Source organism: Mauremys mutica, chromosome 2 (assembly GCF_020497125.1).
Source record: "Mauremys mutica isolate MM-2020 ecotype Southern chromosome 2, ASM2049712v1, whole genome shotgun sequence".
Classification (NCBI taxonomy): domain Eukaryota; kingdom Metazoa; phylum Chordata; order Testudines; family Geoemydidae; genus Mauremys; species Mauremys mutica.
Genome location: NC_059073.1, coordinates 247,717,211 through 247,742,047, shown reverse-complemented (window position 1 = coordinate 247,742,047; position 24,837 = coordinate 247,717,211). Strand labels below are relative to the sequence as shown.

General features: G+C 41.5%; 1 protein-coding gene across 4 annotated transcripts in view; it reads left to right on the top strand.

Annotated features, from left to right (window-relative positions):
• The window catches only part of DYNC1I1 (dynein cytoplasmic 1 intermediate chain 1), a 241,604-nt gene that overhangs the window by 51,745 nt on the left and 165,022 nt on the right, over window positions 1–24,837 (top strand). For 2 of the 4 annotated variants that reach the window (XM_045004527.1, XM_045004524.1), the window contains 2 exons: window positions 5,440–5,499; window positions 11,905–12,020. In XM_045004527.1, coding sequence (XP_044860462.1) covers window positions 5,440–5,499; window positions 11,905–12,020 — 176 coding nt within the window. The remainder of the gene's footprint in view (window positions 1–5,439; window positions 5,500–11,904; window positions 12,021–24,837) is intronic. The other 2 variants (XM_045004526.1, XM_045004525.1) reach the window with 1 other exon arrangement.

Genomic DNA, 24,837 nt, shown 5'->3' with positions numbered 1-24,837 from the left:
AAATACTGTATTTTCATTAGTGGAGCTTTCAAAAAGATTTCAAATTTGGACCTGGGAATATCTGGGAAAGCAAATAGTTTATCACCAGAGTAATAAAAAAGTATAACAAAGAAATCAAATAATCATGTAATCTACATAAAACCCACTAAGATTATATGATTGGAATAAGAGCTTCTGGAGGTGTGATTCAATAATACATGGTAGCACAATGGGGTCCATCTTTTCTTTTGTAATAGCAATACAAAATTGGGTATTCCTTTGCTCAGACCTCTCTCACGTCCCATCGTGACTTGTGCAATTGTCTCTACTACTCTTCCTAAATCCCTGCTCTGAATTAGGGAGTGCCAAATGCCAGGGCCAGATTACCAGTAATGTCACGAAGCAGAAAAATATCATAGACAACTAGACCACACTGACCGTCTGATCCTGTTCTCTTCTTCCCCATAGTCTTTTTGCAGGTTACTCTAGTGTGGGAGAGAATGGAGACTAGTTGAAGGATCAGTGATGTCTTTTTCTACTAACTGATGAAGGAATGTCAACATCTCAGGGTATGTCTATACTGCAATGAAAAACCCACAGCTGGCCCATGCTAGTTGACTTGGCTCATGGGGTTTGGGCTAAGGGCTGTTTAACTGCTGTTTAGATATTCAGGCTGGAGCCTGGGCTCTAGGACTCTGTGAGGTGAGGAGCTCCCACAGATTTGACTGCAGACTAAGCCTGACAGTCTTCACTGCAGTTAAACAGCCCCTTAGCCCGAGCCAGCTGGCACGGGCAAGACAAGGGTATCTAATTTCAGTGTAGACATACCGTAAGTGCGCAGTTCTGAATTTCACTACTGTCAGATAGACATGATGCCTGTAGAGTAGTAATTGAGTTCATATATGGAAGAGTTTGAAAATGTTTCAGCTTAGTTGGACATAACCCAACTTGTACCCACACTTGTACCTTTCCTATTAAGTTGCAGCCATGATCTAAAAAGCCTCATTCCTTACATGCAGCTTCTTGTTCAAGGAAAGCTGAAGAACAATTCATAGTTGATAATGGCTACACTGTTTTTTAGCCTACAAACAGCCAAGGGCAGCATTTGCTCAGCAAACATGTCACAGGAAGATTGATAGCGGGGCTATTGTTTGTCACTATGTGGGAGACTTATGTAACAAACTTCTTTGAAACAATGTAGTGCAGTCTGACTAAAATAACGTCTGTACTTTCTGAATGATGGGAGTGGCCTGATCTGGCTCAGTTCTGAGCGGCTCTCTTGAACTGTAACTCATTGAGCCCTCATTTGTGGAGTTTCCTGTAAATTTCTTGCTTTGTGTGTGTGTTTGATTCACCCACAGAAGAAACAAGCTGTTCAAGGCTCAAAACTAATGGATCTCAGGAGACCAATGGAAGCAAGGAGATCTGCAAGGAAGCCCCATATTTCCATACCAGCTTCCGCTTCACCCACTCTTCTCCATCTCTCAGACAGTGGGTTCTGGCAATCTGTTTTTGTAGATTTTAAGGCCAGAAGTGACAATTAGATCATCTAGTCAGATCTCCAGTATAACACAGGACATAGAACTTCATCTGGTTACTCTTGTACTGAGCCCAATAACTTTTATCCCCTGGAATGTTCCCTTGCAGGGGTGTTTCATACACCGGGCTAAAATGGGTAAGTTACTGCTTAACTTCCCAATTGTTTGTGGTGAAGTGGGATGATGGCATCAAGTGACCACTCCTTGGCCACACGCTTTCTCTATCCTCTAAGGACACTGTAGAAGAGTACAATGATTCTGAAACCAAATATTACTATAAAAATAAATAAGTATCAAAATAATTCTGCAAAAAATGACCTCTCAATTTTATAGTTTGACTTTCAATACTCTTAAGGAGAATATATGTTGTGGGCCTTGTTCTGATTTCAATTGCACTCCATTCATCTTGGCTATTTTTAATGTAAATACAATGAAAATATGAATTGAGACTTAATTTTTTTCCATTTAAATGTTTTTTTGTGAGTGAACTTGCTGAAAAGTGCCTTGAAAATGGAAATGTCATGGATATGATCCAAACTCCATTAGAATCGTTAGAAACTTTTTCACTGGACTTCAGTGGGTTATGTCTCAGAATAGGTCCAGTGTGGCAGAAGCAGTGTTAGCTCCCTGCCTTGCTCCAACAACTCATCCATGCTGACTTGCAAACGACACTTCTAGACACAAAATTGGTCTTTGAGCCTGTAAAAACTGCACTTCATCCTTCCCCTTCCCCCAATTTTTGGCATATACAAGTGTCAAGGCTAATTTCAATTGGCATTTAGTCCTTTTCTTTGTGAAGAAAACCCCAAAAAAGTAAGTCAAGCCCTAGATTTAAAAGGTTGCCCCTGATTTTTCATGGAGCTCTTAGGACACTCATGGTCTCCCCTACAGATGTCCAAGAAGGATCAGGCTTAGTGCTAATACTTGTGAGAATGCTCAGAGGTTCCTCCAAGTAGCAAGAAGTAGCAAGGGACAATTCTAGAACCCTGGCTTATTTGGAATATTGTCCCTTGTGAAATGTTCTGTCTTTGCCCTATGCACAGACAATTTTTACACACAATTTTTACGCCAATAATTTAGGCTCTATTTGTTCTGGAGCAGGAGATTAGTGACCTGAAGCTCCACTTCCTGCAGACTCAAGTTTGGCAGTGCCCCAAAGTATCATCTTACTAACCATCCCTCAAACCTTGTGGCCAGTTCTGTGCACAGTGGTAGGATTGCAGTGGATGGAGGTCTGTTACATTTTTGAGTGGAGGTTGAAAAATTGTTTTCCATACCTACCCAATACTGCTAAAGCTGGCTTGGTCTCAGAAGGGTGGAATGTTGTTTTTAAACATTTATATTAGTGTCTAGAGGCCTCAAGGTCAAATCAAGGTCAGGAGCCCATAATGTCCCATACACATAAAGTGACATAGTTCTAGGTCTGAGGAACTTGACATTTAAGAGGATTGGGGGAGAGGGGGCGGTTGAGTCTCCATGTTCATAACCTGGAGTGTAAACTGTTTACCGCAGAAATTGTCTTCACTATGTTTGTACTGTATGTAAGGAATGAGACTCTGCTCTCTGATTGTGGCCTGCGGAAGCTATTGTAATAACCATAAAGCTGGTATCATTCTGTTGGGTCTTTCAACTATTGCACCTATAAGTATCAATTGTAGTGGTGTCTTTTGTGATTTTGACACCTGTGCAACTCCTAGCGGATGGAGAGCTCAGAACTTACTTACTTCAAGACACCAAATGGCTATTAGATGGTAACAGTTCACAATTACTTCTGACCTGGTGCTAATTTGAATAGACCTAGATGGTCTATAGCCCTTGAGCATTCTGTTGCTAAGCTCTCATTTTAATCACACTGTAATGGAATTCTCCCTAATGGAATATTGGTTGTCTCTTGGGAAATTTGATGGGTCTGAAAGTGGATGGAGAAAAGCTACATATATCTGACTCAAACAAGCTACATATATCTTTTTCCTAAGTGTTTCGAAAACATGGGTGTGCAAATATAAGTGGCCCCAAGGTAGCCATAACATTAAAAATTGGCACTTACTCACGAAATCACACTATGTGTTACTGCCCTTGGCAGCATTTCTGGGGTCATTTTCACACAGATAGCTTGTGTTTAGCAATCTTTGTAGTGCCTTAGGCACTGAGGTTTTTTTCCTACCATCAGACATTCAAATCTTTACCTGCATTGCAGGGACAAATTCTGCTCTTCACTAATGTCTCAATTCTTCTCTGCCTGTTTTACAACATCCTAGCTTAGGCAGACAAGATAGGCTCCTGCTCTAGAAAAGTCTCCTAGATTAATTCTGAGACACATCACAAAATCTCTGGACAACATTTTCTGTGCTGCACATCTCATGTTACAGCTCATGGGAGCAAATGCCCTTGCATCATACCAAATCTATATATCTTCTTGTTATAATTTTTCATCGTTTGTACATGTTTATGGGTATGAGATTGATTGATTGTTTTTCATTTTGACATGTGCTGTACTCTGACATGTCCTTGCTCCCCTCCCCAGAGAATGAGTTGACATTGGCATCAGAGTGATGAGTTTATCAAGTATAGTAGGTTGCAGCATTCATATGGATTGAGACTGTTTCTTCAGATTATACGTTAGCAGAGGTTGCCATTTTGTGGTAGGTAATGTGCATAAATCTGCATTGGATGATATGATTTGTACTGGGTGAACATGCTAAAAGAATATTCTGTGTACAGCTTTGAAATCTGGATTCAGATAAATAGGGTTGGATCAAAAAAGGTGGGGCGATCTCCAATTTAAGGGCCATCGTGATGTAGTGACATCAGATAAGTTAGTTGTTTTTGTGAAGGAGAAGGAGGTTTGTTTCACTTTGTTTTAACATCTGCTAATGAAGACCATGCATAGTCTAATGCTTAAATCACAGCAAAGAGAGTTAGGAAGACTTGGGTTCTCTGCCTGCCTCTGCCACAGACTGGCAATTTACATGGGCCAACATTTTTAAGAGGTGTCTCCAATTGGGAAGCCAAAAATCAAGACACCTGGAATGAGTGGCCACTTTTGCAAGTTTCGGCCTGAACTTCTTGGCATATCAATTCCTTCATTTATAAATTGGGGGATTACACTACTTCACAAGAATGCAGAGAGTCTTACTAGGGCTTGTAAAGTGATCTGACCTCCTCTGATGGAAAGTTTCATTTTGCTATATTATAAAACCTTTAGCTAAGGCTGCATTCCTGGATTACTCATCTATTCTTTGATAGCACAGATCTTCCATCAGAAAGAAAAATCAGTGTCAGGTAATTATATTGAAATAATTAAAAAAAAAAGTCAGGATAGATTCTTATATGGTTAAAAAAATACTTGTTTGTTTACCTTGTCCCACAAACTATTAAACATTATAATTTGTGATACAGGTCATCACAAAAAAGACTTTAACTTGTATATAATGGTTTATTGTCAGTTTCAGAAGACATATTAAGGGCAAAATTCTTCAGTGAGGTTTCATGGGGAGAGTTCAAGTACATCATGTCATACACCCTATCATTGTAACCTCTGATAAATGCCTACTGCAAATCTTACAGCTTATTGTGAGTACACAGAGAACAACTAGTGTGTCTGTAAATTGTTTAGAGATCCAAATTACACATTTTTATTAAGTAAATTTTGAAAAAAAAAACTCAGACTGAAAGTCTCTTTCCTTTGTTTACTAGAACAATGTACTCCAGTTCTATGTAATTTTAATAAATTACCTGCTCTTGTAGTCTAGCATCAAACCGTGTTTGACATTAATTGTGGCTCTCAATTGTACTTTGAGGTGTGTCCTGTTTATGTACTGTATACAGCATGTAATTAATGAGATGAGCTTTTTTTCATCCTTTCAGTTAATTCTCTATGCTCTTTTTTTCCTTTGTGCTGCACGGCTGATAACTACCTTAGGACCCTGCAGTGGGACACAGACCCCTCAGTGCTGCAGCTCCAGTCTGACTCTGAACTTGGGTATATATCAGCTCTTTTGTTCATTTTATTATTTCTTTGCAAGAGTTATGTTGAATATGCTTCCCGATTGAGCTGCTTTTGTATGGGTTTAATTTATTATTATTATTGTTTTAGTGAATCTAAAGTACCATAATTTAAGTTTTCTTTTGTTAGTTTCACCAGTGATATTAAGCTTTGGCAGACAAATTTTTTTAATGAGGAAACAGGATAAAAAAGCCTATAAAAAGATGACCTGCAATTTCTGCTGTCCGAGAACAATAACAAACATTACCATTTCATTATGGATGAAATGTTGTTATAGTGACGCTTTAACTGAAAATGTAATATATGCAGTTAATTATACCAATGTCTAGTTAGTATTTGTTAATTCTGACTTGTCATACTGAATTACTCCCAGGATGCTCCCCTATCCCCATCTTTACATAGTTAAAGTTAAAGTTGTTTCCCTTATACAGTAATAATCACACCTTCTCCTTCCTTAAGACTTAATAACGTGAACAATTATATTTGTACCCTTAGCAAATAAAACTATCACTTTCACAGCCTCAGAGTCATTTTGCTTTTTAATTGAGTCTATGTCAGTTAAGGTTTGTTTACTTATAATTAGGCTGAAATTAATACTTTTTCTAGCTTGGGGTATTTTTGCCATGTGCTTGTGAAAAAGTTAACTGCTTTGAGTAACTGAAACTAACCACTATCACTGGGTGGCTGGTATATATTTTTTAAAGGGTCACATTTATTTAGTATGAAAAGTGTCTATTGTTGTACAATAGTGAAATCCATATTATGAAGTATTTTTATAATGGACCAATCAGCGGAAATCAGTTTTACCCAATGACACATGAAACTCCAAATATCGCCTGATTCCCCTAATGTTAGCATCACACTGGAGATGGAACTGAAGTTCAAAGTGAAAATATGGCTTGGTGATGAGTCATTTTATCTTGATTTGGATATCATTCATGTGATCACCAAAGTTAACTATCACAAATGGTTTGGCTGGTGTGGGAAATACTGTAGCACAAGAATCAGAGGCTAAGCTACCCAATCATTTCCTGCCAATGCTTCTCAAGGTGTGAAAATTGTTTTTCTTTGTTCGTATTGTGAGAGTTAATACAAGTTTGAGGTTATGAATGAATAAAATGAGAGGGAAAAATATGCCACAAAATATAGACTTGAAAAGTCCACTTGCAGTGATGGTAAGGAAACTTTTCCTCTTGAGAGGAAATTCATCAATTTGTGCAGAATTTAAGCTTTTGTTTAAACAAAATTTTCCAGCCCTGATGTTTCAGAAGCTAATCTTCTAAATAAGAACTTACATAGTACTATCTTTGTGAGTCTACAACAGGGGTGGGCAAAACTGTATGAAGGGCCAGGTAAGGAAGGCTGTGCCTCCCCAAACAGCCTGGCCCCTGCCCCCTATCCGACTCCTCCCACTTCCCGCCCCCTGACTGCCCCCCCTCAAATCCCCCAACCCATCCAACCCCCCCCCCCGCTCCTGGTCCCTGGAGCCCCCCTGGGAATCCCTGCCCCTAACCGCCCCCGGGACCCCACCCCCTATCCAACCCCCCTGCTCCCAGTCCCCTGACTGCTCTAACCCCTATCCACACCCTCGCCCCTTGACAGCCCCCCTGGAACCCCACGCCTGTCCAACCCCCCTTGTTCCCTGTCCCTTGGCCCCTATCCACACCCCTGCCCCCGACAGGCCCCCCTCCGGGACTGCCATGCTTATCCAAACCCCCCACCCCAGAACTTCTGCCCCATCCAGCCGCCTCCTGCTCCCAGTCCCCTGACTGCCCTCCGGGAACATCCACCCCTTATCCAACCCCCCCAGCCCTGGCCCCCTTACCATGCTGCTCAGAGCAGCATGTCTGGCAACCGCGCCGCTCAGCTGGAGCCAGACACGCTGCCGCGCTACTCGGCAGGAGCGCACAACCCCGCCACCTAGAGTGCTGCCCACGTGGCAGCATGGCTGTGGGGAAGGGGAGACAGCGGGGGAGGGGCCAGGGGCTAGCCTCCCCAGCTGGGAGCTCAAGGGCCGGGCAGGATGGTCCCACAGGCCGGATGTGGCCCAGGGGCCGTAGTTTGCTCACCTCTGGTCTACAGGTAGATATTTCTAGTGCTCATGCTGCTACTCATAGTTTTCACATTGACTGCAGATTGAAATTGACAAGATTCTGGTAAATTTCACAGCTGCTATTCAGAATCCAGTTGGTCATAATGCAAATGATAAAGACCATGCCAGTTTCACTTTGCTTGGTGCTTGGCAAAGCTATGAGCAGTAATCTAGTCAGGCACTGGCCTATTCATAGGGGGAGAAGAAGAAGAAAAAAATATCAGAAAAGCAGCAGTGTAGCAGACATCCTCCCACTTCCCTGCACTACAGACAGAAGTGCTGGGTAGGGTTCATCAATGTTACTCTTCCACCCCAGAACTGTTAGGCAGCTTTTGTCCTCCTCCTTTTCAGTGGCCAATTGTGAAGGGCAGTGTGGCTTCAGATGTAACCAACTCCCACAGTACTACCTGGAGAATGATACAAAAAATGGAATTTTCGAAGTGTATTCACATACAGAATCCTCATAGAAATCCTGGCATCCCTTCCCAGCAATGTGGGTTGAACGGTGAACATCCCCACGAATCAACGTCACCCAAGTTTCCTTTCTTTTAGAAGGAAAAAGCAAGAAGCAGGGGCATATATGGCACATATATGGATAAGCACCATGACAGCCAGGTGCTTTCTCTCATGCATGCACTGTCAGTGCAAAGACAGGAATGAAGGATGACCAGGAGAGTGAATTCATAGCAAGGCTGGGTGTACCACAGGCACATGTTCTCCAATGCATGATGAGTTCTGTCCATTTCTCAATAGCAGCCATTCTTCAGAAGGAGAATTTTACTAGGAGAAACAGGGCTTCCTCTGATGGTACAGAAATTTGAAAAAGGAATGATGCGCAATAAATTCTGTAGATTGCATACAAATTGTTCATATGGCTAAAATGCCTGTAGTGGACTTGTATCTCTTCTGGTTTCTACAGACACAGGGATATTTTTTTGATGTAAAAGACTAGAGATTTAGCTGCTCAGTCCCTAGTGACATTCCATGACTAAGACCCTATGAAAAGCTTTGAAACTGTATCCTTTAAAGATTCTGCAAATCCAAAAACACTCAGTAGGCTGTAGACTCAAAGGGCTTAAGAGCGTCTAAAAGGAAAGATGCATGTGAGTGGAAAGGTGACATGGTTGATGGCAGATGTGTGTGCTGCCTTACAGGAAGCTTGAGTTCTGGAATAGGACATTTTTGCTTATAGCTGTGGAGCTCAGGTCCTGAATGGAGGTAATGTATTTGTGATCAAGGGCTAGACCAGTTTTTGGTTATACAAGCACCCTTTGTTGGCTGATTCATGGAGCCAAAAGGTGTGCTCTGAGGCTACACACTTCCATAGCATCATAGAATATTACGATTAGAAGAGACCTCAGGAGGTCATCTAGTCAAATCCCCTGCTCAAAGCAGGACCAACACCAACTGAATCATCCCAGCCAGGGCTTTGACAAACCCTTAAAAGCCTCTAAGGATGGAGATTCCACCACCTCCCTAGGTATTCCAGTGCTTCACCACCCTCCTAGTGAAACAGTATTTCCTAATATCCAACCTAGACTCCCCCACTGCAACTTGAGACCATTGTTTCTTGTTCTGTCATCTACCACCACTGAGAACAGCCTAGCTCCTTCATCTTTGGAACCCCCCTTCAGATAATTGAAGGCTGCTATCAAATCCCGCCCCCCTCACTCTTCTCTTCTACAGACTAAATAACCCCAGTTCCCTCAGCCTCTCCTTGCAAGTCATGTGCCCCAGCCCCCTAATCATTTTCGTTGCCCTCCGCTGGACTCTCTCCAATTTGTCCACATCCCTTCTGTAGTGAGGAGACCAAAACTGACCAATACTCCAGGTGTGGCCTCACCAGTGCCGCATAGAGGGGAATAGTTACTTCCCTCCATCTGCTGGCAATGCTCCTACTAATACAGCCCAATATGCCATTGGCCTTGGCAACAAGGGCACACTGCTGACTCATATCCAGCTTCTCATCCACTGTAATCCCCATGTCCTTTTCTGCAGAACTGCTGCTTAGCCAGTCAGTTCCCAGCCTGTAGCAGTGCATGGGATTCTTCCTTCCTAAGTGCAGAACTCTGCACTTGTCCTTGTTGAACCTCATCAGATTTCTTTTGGCCCAATCCTCCAAATTTGTCTAGGTCACTCAATCTTTATTCTTTCAGATGAAAAAAGACCATCTGATATAACAGATGATTATCAGTGCGAGATACTAGTGAGCTATGGATCTGTAAACAATGCCTAAATTAAACATGTTTGAGATTAGAAATGTAATATGTTCTTTCAGTGAAGTTCTCTAAAATGGACTTTAACTCATGTGCAGGCTATCAGTCTGCAAAGCAGTTGACCAAGTCTCAAGTCAGACTTTCACTCCCACAAAGAGTTATTGAGCGAACTGATATAGTATTTTCTTTAGTATTGAATGGGATTCTATAAAGGTAACACACAAACTTACTACTTTAGAAGCATAAATTAGTATGGCACCAATACTCAATTGAGACCACAATAAAGAAGTTATATGAGTGAAGAAATCTTTGGGATTTCAGTAAAGAATTCCTAGGCCTAGATAGGAGATGACTACATAGGAGAAGTCTATTTAATTATATAAACAATGTAGATTTGAAATCAGTTATGGTAGGAAAGGGAAGAGAACATGACATTTAACTTTCATTTTTAAAGTCTGAATCCTCACCACATTTAGTCAAAGTTGTTACAGATAAGCAGCATGAGAGTAAACTTTTGGTAGGTGTTACAGATCCCCACAAAGTATCTCAGGGAGCAGAAGTTTCTAGGTTTCATGTGGTTTTAAAAAATGAATGGCTTTTCTTCACATCAGCAGAGGCACATCCTTGAAAACTGGCATCAGGCAGGCTCATTACTTCTCTAGTAAAAATGAATCACAAGCTGTAACAGCTGCTATTTCTCTAGTGGATTGTTACTTTATATGACTAATTCATACTGGTTACCTAGTGACTCTAATTGTATTTAGTACAGTAACACTCAGCGAGTCAGACGAATCAGAAAAAAAATAATATAGCGGATGCGGCAGTAGCTGGAGAGCAAACTAGCTGTCAGCCATATGATACTGGTTTGCTTTTGGGACTCTTATTTCCTTTCATATATCACCTTTTCTGAGGAATAATCCTTAAACACAGACGTATATTCTGACAGTCCTGGAGAAAAACAAGCTGTATTTGAACCAGTTTCCTAAACTGAGATTTTATTACAGGGTACTCAAGTTGATACAGAGCTATGAATTTACTTCCCTGCCTTCCCAGAGACGTGCGCACACACTTCCCAAAGGTTGATCTAGAGACAACCAAATTTGAAATTTGTTTAGTCAAATTATTAGTCGCAAATTAATTCATCTGAGGGATGTTGGAATTTTTTGCCCAATACACTATTAACAGATAAATATTACTTTATTCATCCATCTCTACAGATAGTTGAATAATATTCTGGAAACAATTTGACAGTTTTTCACCCCATCGGTCACTGAATACATTCCATTTGACTAAACATTTTCATTGTTTGACTAGCTGTCTCTATTATTTCAATAGCCAGAAACTATACTGCTTGGTTTTCTTGCGTATTTCCATGCAGTTTATTTATAGTTAGGGAAACAGAGGGAAAGCAAGACAATTCATGCCTCTATGCCAGCTCTGTGTTCCTGGTGACTCCCCCACCCTTTTGCAGTACAACTCAGTAAAGCTATGTTGGCAGGATTCCCGTAGCCATCAAATTCTCTGGGAACCCTCCTTTAAGAAGGATACTCATCAGGAGGGCAATAATCAGTCTTTATTCTGTTTCTCCCCAGCTCCATATAGGTGGTGGAGAGATGCACCACCCTTCAGTTCTGTTGGCTCCTTTCCGAGCCTGTCCCCATCACTATGTGGATCACAGCACCTATAGGTGTGTAGAGGGTATCCATCCATCCTCTGTGCACAGATCAGGCCCTACATGAACAGGCCCTATGAACACAATATGTCTTGCCCTTCCTATTACATCTCCTCCCCACAACATGAACTCTACCCCAAAAAAACCAGAAATATGTAGCGCACAGTTTATTAACTTTAATTCTATTTTGGCTAGTAGTTCTCAGGTTAATTTCCTTCAGTGCAAAGTCAGTGTGTTTTATTAGATGCTTCTCAATAAACTAACCATACTTAGTTTATTAGTTTTCATTTTAGCAGACACTAAAACTTTGTCATCCTGCTGTGAAAGCTCACTGTGGTATTTTAATGTAACAGTGCTGGATACTTACTTGACTAACCTTCTGATCTCACATTAAATCTTAGACGCAGACTGCACAAGCTAGGTGTGTCAAAGATTACCCAGGTTGATTTCTTACCGCGGGAAGTGGTGTCCTACTCCAAGGAGACACAGACACCTCTTGCTACACATCAGTCTGAAGGTAAAATAGTTCCTATTTCCAAATTTGTCAAGAATATTTTGTAGCATGGATAAAAATAATATAAGCGGGTTTGTTTGAGGTTTTTTTAAATGAGGGAGAATGGTAATGTTTCTATTTACCACACATTTCCTGTTTGTGTGATAACGGGTTGTCATTGAGAGTAATTATAATAATGAGTTTAAATACAGGTGGAATTAAAGTACAGCAGCCCTACAACAAAGAGTGTTCTAACTGTGGTATCATGAGGGCATATTTTCAAAGAAATCATTATGTATCTAGTTAAGAGATTGCTTCATGCTGTTTTCTTGCTTTCTCAAGGACGTGTATTAATTCCTAAGGTTTTGCAAAGAGGTAATATTTGAATGTTACTCTACAATGGCCTATTGTGATGATGTCTTCTCTAATGGATGGTCCCAGCAAGATTAAAACTTACAGCTGTTCAAGGAATGGGGTCTTCTCACTTTTGGTGTTGACAGTCCTGGGTTCTATCCCTGCTGACAACCCTCATGTCTGTATACACAGAGTTGCTGTTATGTTAAGTTTTGTCATCAGTAAAGATATAACATGAATACTTGGCATTCTAGTACTGATCTGACCATTAGCTTAGGTTACTTAATACATATATTTGCCTTCATTGTGCTGTGCTGGTGTGGTGCTAGGCTTAGTTTGACTTCTATATTTGGCGGGAGGAAGGCAGCTTCAATCAGGCCAACGGGGCCACGTGTGGGGAGGCAAGTTCTGTGCCTGCCCAAGGCTTGCAGGCTGGAGGAATAAGGCTGCCTGTGGTCCCCCAAAACTATGCCTATGGCTGATGTATATTGATTCAAATTTAATCGTATACCAGTTAAACAATAGCCTGATGCAATATGCACCTTTTTCTTAAATATTGTATTTGTCATTTGTCACCCTGTACAGAAAAGGTAGAGGAAAACTAAACTATAATACACTAAGCAAACCCCTGGAAAGGTTATCATAAGAATTAGAGCACTATCTGAGGCACATGTTATAATTAGGGCATATGAATGAACAGGAAATGTTCAAAGGATGACTGGGTGCTATACTACAGAAAATAATGTTGACCCTCCCAACTAGGATAAGAATAACATACAAGTAGAGCCCTACCAAATTCATGGCGATGAAAAATGTGTCACAGACCGTGAAATCTGTTTTTTTGTGCGGTTTTACCCTTTACTATACAGATTTCATGGAGACCAGCATTTCTCAGATTGGGGGTCCTGACCCAAAAGGGAGTTTTGGGGGGGGGTCACAAGGTTATTTTAGGGGGTCATGGTATTGCCACCCTTACTTCTGCACTGACTTCAGAGCTGGGCAGCCGGAGAGCGGTGGCTGTTGGCTGGGTGCCCACCTCTGAAGGCAGCAGCACAGAAATAAGGGTGGCAATACCATGCCATCCTTACTTCTGCGCTGCTGCTGGTAGCGACTTTGCCTTTAGAGCAGGGCTCCTGGCCAGCAGGTGCTGCTCTCCAGCTGCTGAGCTCTGAAGGCAGCCGCCGCAAGCAGCAGCACAGAAGTATGAGCAGCGGCGGCTCCAGGCACCAGCGCTCCAAGCGGGGGAGCACTCTGCTACTAAAAAGGTATCTCCTGATTTTAAAAGAAATAATGACATTATTCTTCCCTACCTAAAAACAGATTACCTTTCCTTTTAAGAGCAGGTAATTCTCTTTGTTTGAGGGGAATAATAACATATTATTTCTCTCACCCACTCTGTTATTTCGGAGGATGTGTGTATGTATTCTTTCCACCTTTTGAGCACAAGTACCTAATTCTCTTGCTTTGTTTAGGTCAGAGAAAGTGTCCACCCTTTCTTTTCTTTCCTTCCCAGAAATGGATGCCTTCAAAAAATTTAGATCCTGGGTTTGGAGTCTAAGAAAGACAGGGTTCCCTCCTCCTTGTTAAGTCATAATTGGACTTGAATTTTGGTCTTTAAACGTATTCAGAGATATCTTACCTTCACGTCCTACATTTCCATGAAAAGCATTTTAGGCTTGATTCAGGCCTGAGTAATGCCAGCTTTTATCTTAGGAAGCTTTTGATGGTGAGACTGCTCCTTAGAGACGAGATTGCAAGCAGAAGAGAAAGAAACTTAAATTGTTCCACTAGGACAAACTGCACTGGGTCATCCATATTCTCATAAGTAACATTCCAAAATAGCCTTCACCAATGACTGCATCCCCGGAAGTAATTCAGAGTTTGCCCTCACCTGGTGGCACACAAGGAGAAGGCAACAGTGCCTGATCTCTGCCAGGGATGAATCTCCTGCTAAAGTGCAGCTGCTCCCAGTGGTGCAGGCGTCTACATGTCTGCACTACCTTTGAGTACGTCCAGACTACCTGCCGTATCGGCAGGTAGCGATCGATTTATCGGGGATCGATATATCGCGTCTCATCTAGACGCGATATATCGATCCCCGAACGCGCTCCTCGTCGACTCCGGAACTCCACCGGAATGAGCGGCAGTAGCGGAGTCGACGGGGGAGCCACGGACGTCGATCCTGCGCCGTGAGGACGGGAGGTAAATCGGAATAAGATACTTTGACTTCAGCTACGGTATTCCCATAGCTGAAGTTGCGTATCTTACATCGACACCCCCCCTAGTGTAGACCAGGCTTTTGATGGGAGTGTATGCATGTGTGTGTGTGTGTGTGTGTGTGTGAATGGAGCACCATCAACACTATAGTGCAGACAGGAGAAGTATCTGCCCTTTCTAGTGTTTTGTTTTCTCTTTCTTTTAACCAGAAGTAAATTCTACTAGTTATATTTATTCCTTTTCTATCATGCTAGTGGAATCTACTCTCTCATGGGAGATATTAAGCTTGTGCAATTTTTCAGGCTTGTTAGGCTACTTATAATAGGTACCTGGATCTGAAGACTGTTACTGAAAAATAAGCTCCTTATATAGGGGAGAGAAATTTGAACTTTTGGCACAAGAGATTTTCTGACATTCACCTGATATCTTCTTGTATAAAAACAAGGTATTATTCTCCTGCTATAAACAGAATGACCTATTCCTATATTATAAGGATTGTGCCAAACTCAGCCAAGGAATCCAACTCTTTTGACTTCAGTGGAGTTACACTGAGGATGCTTTGGGCTCAATCTAGATATTGTAATGTATTCCTAATGTTAATATGGGCTATTTAGGAAAGAGAAAGGAATAACCATTGCATTCAGTTTTGAAGTGGACCAAATAAAGTGGCAAACCTACTGTGGAGGCTCATAGGTGGGTAGGGTATTTTGTATTTCCTAGCTGATGTAATTTTCCAAAGTAATGTTACTGAAAGTAATACGTTTTTAAAAAATGAATCAGGGGACTACCCCATGTCCAGGATTGCCAACTGCAGGAGTTAAAAAAATCATGAGTCAGGCCCCAAAAATCATGAGATTGGCCTAAAAATAATAAGATTTTTAAAAAATAATTCCTTAAGAGTTATTTTTGACTTCTGGTTTTGATCCTGTAGGGGGCATGTTTTAAAGCTTTTCTCTGTAATTATGAGGGCTCAAAATGTACTCTTTTTTTTTAATGGTAGCAGGGAATCTGGCATAGTCACATGATTTCAGGATCTAGGGCTTTAAGAAAAACACCTCATATGCTAAGACTCCTCATAAAAATGGTGGATACTTGGCATACTGTTTGTCTGTGATACAAAGTGTATGTAACACTTGTATCATGTCAAGACCCACAAAAACGCTTGGGGAAGGTGGAACAAATGAGTCTGAAGGACATGGAGCTGATCAACAAAAGACAAAGAAGGTGGAGATTACACTACTGAAAGAGTCAAAATAAGAAAATAAAGAATGAATGTTGAAAACGCAAAACATATTTGGGAAAGAATCACTACATAGAGCAGATAAATTAAAGAGAAACAAAGCTTATAACAACAGCTCTGCTGTCATGCTTATAGGAATAGGGCATTATTATTATTAACACTGATGGTGTCACTAATTTTGTCCTAATTATGCAACAGACTGTTTTTATATTGCCTGTTATTTGATTCAAATGGGTATAAAAATCTGTTTGTCTTTTCTCCCTAAACCAAACCATACCAGAATCAAACTGCTGCATCTCAGATGCTGCCAATAAAAGGTCCACATTTTACAATAAACGTCTATATTTCCCCACTCTTCAACCCTAAATCAGCACCTTTTGTTTCTAGCTGGGATGAACAGCTTCCTCCCAAAGCCATCGAGGCACTTTATAGGGCAGCTGAAACACTGCTGGAAAAATGCCAGAGTTTTGGGGACTAAAGTCAAGCACAAATGCAGACTTTGCCCTTTGTATCAGCATGAGATGCTGTTGCTATTTCACCCAGCCAAAAACATCCAAATTCAAATCCCCTTTGTTTAATCAAATCAACAAAGATTATTTTTGTACCAGACTGTAATAGACTTGATGAGACTTAAAAAAAACTGTAGTAAAAGATTTTGTAGACATTGACTGTCACGATTGTATCCCCATCCCTAGATATTCCAAGTTATTTTTAATTATTCATAAAAATATATTTTAAAAGCATATGAACAGCTCCCTCTAGTGGTATAATGATAAACTGACACTTGATCTGTAATGATGTATTCTCCTTTTCAGAAAAAATGGTTGCTTGGTGCAGTTATTTTGAAACACATGTAGAAAAGATTGAGAGCACTGCTCTACAGTGAGGACTTTTATTTAACTAGAAACATTTTTCATCAGAACTTATCATGCAGAATAATAAGAATAAAGCCCCAGAAACCTTGTTCCTAAATGTGATATGGAAAAGGGGAATATAATTACATGGAACATTGGTTTATAGAGAAGAGACCATCAGCTACTACCTTAAGGTTGGACCACATTAAAAAATAGGTTGTCAATGCTGTTTCAATAACCCAATAGGATTTGTGATCATACCCTAAATGTATGTGCACAGAGAAAATTGCAGTAAACCACACTTGCTGTTAATCCCCTGAGTTAAACTATGACTAATACATTCTCAGAGTTTCAGGGACAATTTATTTTTGCCTCTGTTAAAGCCACCTTCATAAACTAGATTACCAATGACAGTCAGTCTATTGATAATTATCAACACTACAGCAAAGGCTGTATTAAGTGAATAGCAAGTTATTAACTGTCATGAATTTTTAGCATGTATTTATCTAGAAAAGTTGTTGTTCTGTTAGTAGATATTTCTGTGGTTAAGAGTTAGGACAATGACCTGGCTTTGGAAAGTGTTGGCTGGCAGTTTTGGTGCACAGAATGGCACATTTGGCATTGAAGTAATGATTTCCTTTGGATGGCAAACTAAAGAAGTGTAGAAGCATAGGAGATGGGTGTGGATCTCTGGGTTTGGAGGGAAGAGGCTGAGGGAGTAAAACTCCCCTGAAAGTTATAGTTTCAGCAATAAAACCTTGCTTCATTTGGCAAACAGAGAAGGAAATGTTAGCCTGCTACATGCATTGTCTACCTGTGTGTTTATCAGTTATCACTGCAGTATCCTCTGGGTGTGAAGGTGGTGAAAGTGGGGACTTCTGGAGGAAGGTTTTTCGTAGGCTTACGATGATATTGAGCAGAGAGCTCTCTTGATTCTAAACTGTTTTCAATAGACGGATTGGAGAATTTATGAAGTATCAGTAAATCTTAGGAAATTGCCTGCTGAGCGCTGGTTTAGTAGACAGACGATTGGCCTGGATCATCCACTGTCACAGTAAAACCCACAGTAGAAAGTCTGGGGGAGGGTAGCTCTGCAAGGATCTCTTCACAGAGTTCATTCCTGATTATTCCATTGTGGGAGAACAGCAGGGGTGGTGAATGGTTTGACTCCCTCAGAAAAGGTTACAAGGACTGTCTGCAAAGCTAGCAGGAACCGGGGATGATCTGTTGAAGACCAGGGCTCTCTGCATGGAGGCCTTGTGCCTCCATAATCCCCCCTAGCTCTGGTGCCCACCCCCCCCAACGACAAGGCATTATCCTCAACAAAAAAGATAATACAGCCCTAGGCTATAGTATCTTTCCTAGTAATTCTCTGGAGGGCTGGACGGTGGACAACATGCATCCCTCACAGCTGCACCCACGCCAGCCCCAGTCCATCCTGTCTCCATCTCCTCCTCCAAGGTAAATGGTAGGTACAATATATGGTATGGTTAATCTGACACAACAGAGAGGCATGTCAGCTTTAATCTAATCTTGAGGCTTTGGCTTCCTTGAGGGTAGACTGTTGCATAGGGAACATTCCCTACATAACTATGATACTCCTTCAAAGTTATTGCAGATGGAAACAGGAATGATCAAGGAATGTCAATCCATGCCCACCCTCCTGGCAGTTTCCACCTGATCTTAATGGATGATCCCTGTTCAGGGCTGCACAGGAAGCTGACCCCCAGTCTGTCCTCGGGGGAGTAATCTTGCTTAGCCGCCACTTGCAGAGATCAATCTGCTCCTTTAGACAGAAGTTCCAGTTCAAAACATTAAACCAAATGAGATCCTGGGACACCTGGTGACAATTGGCGAAAACCAGAGCCCTGATGCTAATGAGCTTGACCTCAGACTCCTTTAACTAGCCGCAAGTCATTTGTGTATCCTGACATTTGAAACCCACAGTGATCCATGAATTTAAAGACAGGCCACTAACACCTGTATGCAAATATAGTCCCAGCCTGGGTGCAAAACTAAAACCTCATCTTAGTTCTTTTCTTGCATCATTGGGAAAGATCCTGGCCATTTTAACCCAGGAACAACTGACATGTCAAACCCCATTGAAACAGCAGTCTGACTTCAGAATGGCTTGCTCCTAGCAGATTTCAGATCTTCATCTTATACATCTTTTTGTTCACATAAGAAAGGGATTGAGATGAGGTGGGGGTATAGAGAGCATCGATAGCCTGAAATTGCTCATGCATATGTATTATTTTTGTCAATACATTTGAGTTAAGAGTTTTGAGATGGATTTGGATCAACATTTCTTTAGGAAATAGGGATTTCAGGAATTGATAGCTGCTAGGTAGGGGAAGGTTGTGGGTTTATTCTCTCATGTTGTGTATCTTCATTGTAAAATATTTATCCCATTGATAGTATTTAAATACTCTGTGTATTGACATGTATCGCAACTGCACACAGTGGTCACCATTTTAAAAAAACATTTAGACAAATTCTGTGAATTCATCGCAGTTATACCCTATCTTATACAAAGGGGAAAATCGCTTTACAGAGAACATTCTCTTCACAGTTAGGATACTGCTTTAAACTTATTGCGGATGGAAACAGCAAGGATCAGCTGGTCTACCAGGATCAAGGTCTACCAGTGCTTGCCCTTCTAGCAATTCCAACTTGATGCTGATGAATGATTCCTACTCAAGACTCCAAAGGAAGTTGACCCTCTCCACCTCAGATATCACAATTTAGTAGCCATTGGCAAACACTGGCTGTGTAATGGTGACCAGCGTGTCTGTATTAAAAAAATTAAGGCTAAGAAGAGATTGCTTTATAGAAGTAGGCATTTGTAATCCTCAATGGCCTAATTAGTACTTAGTATCTATAATACATTGAAATAAGCCTGAAAGTCGATAGCAAACCCATGCCAGAATAAGTTAAATCCATAAAATGGAGGGTCCATCATCTGTCAAATAGAAAAGACATAGGGCAGAAGTAGATGGGTGAAAGTACCCCCGTCCTAGGGCGACCAGATGTCCCGATTTTATAGGGACAGTCCCGATTTTTGGGTTTTTTTCTTATATAGGCTCCTATTACCCCCCAACCCCTGTCCCGATTTTTCACATTTACTGTCTGGTCACCATTTAAGAAAAACAATTTTCCCTGTTAGTGAATCGTCTAGACAAGATTAGGACAGGGGCTCTCAGACTCTGTGAAACTGGAAGTGACTGGATTGCTGATAACTTTTGTTCCTTCCTTCATATTCTTCATTTAAATTATTGTGGAAGTAGATGGTTAAATCCATCTATCAGCTATCGTCTAGCTATCCATGTTAAAAAGTTTTAGATTAGATTGCTAGATAGCCAGGTAAACATCATGGTATCCAAACACTAACACAATTACTGGATCAGATATAGTTACACATTATAGTCTGGGAGTCAGGAGTTCTGGGTTCTATGTCTGCCTTTAGCTACGGATCTGCTGTGTGACCTTGGTCAAGTCACTCCACTTCCCTGCACCTCTGTTACTCCTCCCACCCTTTGTCTGTCTTATTGGTAAGGCTAAGATTTTGTCATGGATACTTTTAGTAAAAATCAGGGACAGGTCATGGGCAATAAAGAAAAACTTAATGGAAGCCCATGACCTGTCCCTGACTTTTACTAAAAGTATCCATGATAAAATGGGAAGGGGCTGGGCAGCTACAGGGTGGCTGGGAGCTCCAGGTCGCCCACCACCCATGGGGATGCAGAGGTCCAGGATCCCCCTACCCCTCTGCGGCAGCGGGGAGCTGCCGGGGATCCCTCCTGCCCGTGGCATCTGGGAGCTGCGGGGTAGCCCCCCTGCCTGCAGCCACTGAGAGGTACAGGGTACCACCCCTGCCCAGGGCGACTTGGAGCTTGAGGGCCCACTGCCTCAGGTGACAGGGGTACCTCACAGCTCCCTGCTGCTGCAGGAGGTAGCGGGACTACTAGGGCTGAAGGAATGGAGGTCTTTGGAAGTCACGGATTCTGTGACTTCCGTGACCTTCATGACAAAATCGTAACCTTAGTTATCTGTTTAGCTTGTAATCTCTTTGAGGTAGGAACCATCTCTTACTGTGTGATAGAGCTGTGCCTAGCACAATGGGGCCTTGAGACACAGCAGTAACACCAGTAATAAATAACAATGCCGCCAAAAAATTGGTGTAGACCAACAAGAATGAAGAATAAATAACCATGGATAGTCAAATATCCTCCTTCTTACCTCTGAGGTACCTCTGGAATTATTGTTATTGTTCCATCTTTTCTCCTCCTTCATCTCCTACCTTCTTCCTTTCCAGTGCCGTCCCCAAATCACAGTTTTCAGCCAATGTCTGCAGAGCTGTTAAAAACATTCAGTGTTTTCCCTTGGTTCTTGAATTCTCTGGTGAAACATGCTCCTTCTTAAACCACATTTCTCTGAGGTATAAAGTATGAATCAAGCATTTACAGAACACTTTCAAAGTCATCTTTGTGGCTATCTTCAGTAAAGTCAAAGGATTTAAAGGTATGTTCTGCCTGCTTCCCCATAGCATAAATTAGAGAAGATACCTGTACATCTCCAGCTTGTTTGTGGCGTTTGTTTGTAATTTTAAATCTTGCAAAATACTACTTCAAGTCTGTCCATTGGAAAGGTTTTTCAATGCTGAAATTCTCTGGGGCATCAAAGAGTGGCATGTTGAGATCCGGCAACCTTTTTTGCTGTTTTCCTTCTGTTTCTGTCCGTAGTTTACTCCCAATGCCATGTCATGCTCTGTTATCAGATATGGACTGGCTACAGAGCTTGCTTATGCACACCAGATGTATTTATCATAGGATCCTTTAATGCTCTGTCAGGTATTACCTCATCCACCTTGTCCTACTAATATTCTGGGACCAACACAGGCTGTATATAATGGATTAAAGTATTTTATGCACAATGCCACCTAGTGGCAAAATAGTATAACACAGTTTAGCATTCTATTACAGGGGACAAATGTTATATCTTTCTCTGAAGCATCATACAGTCAGCACTGTCACAGAAAATATCTGATTGGATAGACCACTGATCTGACCCAATAGGGCATTTCTTGGGAAAGATCCTCAGCCAGTGTAACTTATCCGTAACAATGTACACCAGCTGAGGGGTCTGCACTCTTATCGTCTAGCTGTGTATGTATGTTTTTAGAGAAAATTGCTGAATTAGTTAACTCAACAATAATATATTTTAAAATTCTTTATAGTCCTGCATAGGGAACAAGTTAGGGAAGAGTAACTCTGCCATTTAGAAGTTCATCAACTTGACATAGTTTAGTAACAACAGGCAAGATCAAATTCCCATTGCAAGCAGTGGAAAGACTCCCACTGACTTCAATGGGAGCTGGATTGGGCCCAAGATGAAATGCTTGCCATGAGCCTAACTAGCTGAAATCTCTCATAGTGTTGTCATGTGAAGCTGTTTTATACATTTTCAAATCCTTTTGTTTGAATTAGATTAAACATAAAAGTCTTTTGCAAGGCCTTCTAGCTTTGGGAAACAAAGTAGCTTGCATAACAGCTAAGTAACCAAATACCATCCTCCTTTCTCTCTACTTAATGGTCCTGACCCAGATCCTCAGAAATATTTAAGCACCTAACTAGCACTGATTTCAATGGGAGTTAGGCGCCTAAATACATCTGAGGTTCTGGGCCACTGAACCTGCAAACACTTACGCATGTGCTTAGCTTTATCCTCATGATTAGTCCTATTGACTACTCAAGTGTGTACTGTTAAGTATGTGCGAGTTTGCAGGATCAGGGCCAAGGTTTATAATTCTCGCTTGGTGCATCCCATTTTCCAATTGACCGCAAACTCCATAGTGGAGGGAAGGTGTCTCGCTGTACGCTTTGTAATTCTATGTCACATTTATCGCAGCAGTATCTGTAAGACACTTAGCACATTGAAGATACGATGAATACATAATAATAATAATAGCAATAAATAGTTTCATCTCAATATGTTTTTCTTAAGAAAAAATACTGGGTTTTATCCCCTATATTTACCTGGTCAGTTAATTATGTCAGCTGCTTAACAACATCTATCAATTCACTAAACTATAGGAATTGTAACTGTGCTCTGAGATCAAGCACATCTTGCAATAATTTATAAATGTTACATACTAAAAGTAATACATTTGCTTATTCTTGAACTTTTTCAAAATGTCCCTCTGTGAGGAAATGTGTTTGTATTGTTATTAGTTTTGACAAACTGGATTGTGTCTTGGCCATTGTTGAATGGTTCTCTCTGCCCCCAAGCCCACTGAGAGACAAAGAATTTGTAATGAATTTAATTAAAACTTTATGTGGTTTATGGCGCTCACTTCCAGCTGTTCTGCCATTCTTCTCCAGTGAATGAAGTTTTCTCTAATGCATAATGATGTGTTTTACATGAGAGATGTTTGAACCTCTTCTTAGTAGCCCTGAGGTAGTTTCCATGGTCTGAAACAGTGGCAAAATATATAGTTTCTTAAATTTCAGTGAGTTATGTTTGTTTATGTTTAAGTGGCATATGCTTCAATACATAGATATATCTACTAAAATGGGTTAAAGAAACAGACTAGGTTTCGGCAATGGTCATTATGGGCCAGATCCTCAAAGGTATTGAAAACAATGGGCATTAAGACCTAAATACCTTTGGGGATCTGGGCCTATAGGCTAGATTGTGCAGCGCAGGTTGGTGAGCAGTTACCCACACAAACAGTCCTAATAACCCTAATGAAGTTGCTAAGCATTGTGAGTAAGGGTCTTACCAGCTGGCTCCTTGTTGCTAGCTATCAATCCCTCTCCCCTGCCCCAACCCCCTCTCCCTCCTCCAAAAAAACCAATTAAAACCTAGCATCTAATTTGGAGATTTCTTGCACACCCAATTTTTTTAGAAATGTGGAATACTATAGTCTTGTATTATTTATTGTGAAAAGGCCAGATTTTGAGATCCTTTCTCTGGGTCCAGTTGCTTTCTCATGTACAAATATAGAACAATTCAGGAGGGGTTGAAGGAAGGGAACACATTTCTGAGAGCTCTTCAGGGCAGGGATTTTCTTTTGCTCTCTTTTCCTATAGCACCTAGGCTCCGATTTAACAAATTGCTTCAGCACATGCTTAACTAATGGGATGTAAGCACATGCTTCTAAATTATTAATAATTTGTATTGTGGTAGCACCTAGGAGCCCCAGTCATGTACTAGGACCCCTCATGCTACACACTGTAGAAACACAACATGAAAAGATGTCCCTGCCCCAAAGAGATTCCAAGGGTTGGACTTCAGCACATGCTTTTAGCATAAGCTCACACATACATGCTTTGCTGATGTGGGGTCCAAATGCTATGCAGCCCTAATCCAGATTGGTGTCATGACTAGGGTTTGGCCGGTCAGGCCTAGTGGTCAGAGCAGTGGTGGTCAGAGCTGAAGTTAGGAACCAGAGGTCAGAGCCCAGGGTCAGAAGTTCCAAGAGCAAGCTGAGAGGCAGATCCATCACTACCACTGGCTGGCAAGCCCACCTTATTGCACAGACACGTCCTAGAACTCCCCTTGGGCTTAAGTAGGGTGCCTGGACCAATCAGGGGCCATGATGGAAGCTGTCCTTCCAAGGCAGAACTTCTTGTGGTGTTTATTGCCACAGGGTTTGTATGATAATACACATGGCCCTGTCATGGCTGCGGGTAGCGGAACAGAAGAGTCAGCTGCCCTGCAGACCTGGGTTCTAAACTAATGGTAGAGGTCTGTGGAATTTTCTGTTGGGCTGTGTGTGTGTGTGTGTGTGTGTGTGTGTGTGTCTCCCTTTATAAAAAAAGGAGGAAGAAGTTTGGCCATCAAACCCCACACTTCACCCATGATCTGCATGTATCTCAGGTGATCAGCAGGTCAGCACCATCCACACAGAGGTGCTATGCATCTCTCCCCTGGCTCCCTGCCAGCACAACTTAGGTTACACTTGCATTATCCTCTGAGTGGATGGCCTGTGGAGTTGGGGAAGGAAATAATCTATAGCTGCTGGTGCAGCTTCCCACTTAATTGAGTGGGCTTGGTACTGGACATTACTGAGCCTGAATTTAGCTTTGGGCTTGAACCCAAGTCTTTATGATATAAACTAGATTAAAGGGGTCAATCACAAGAGCAAAACTAGGATGGCCTCGTGGTTAAGGCA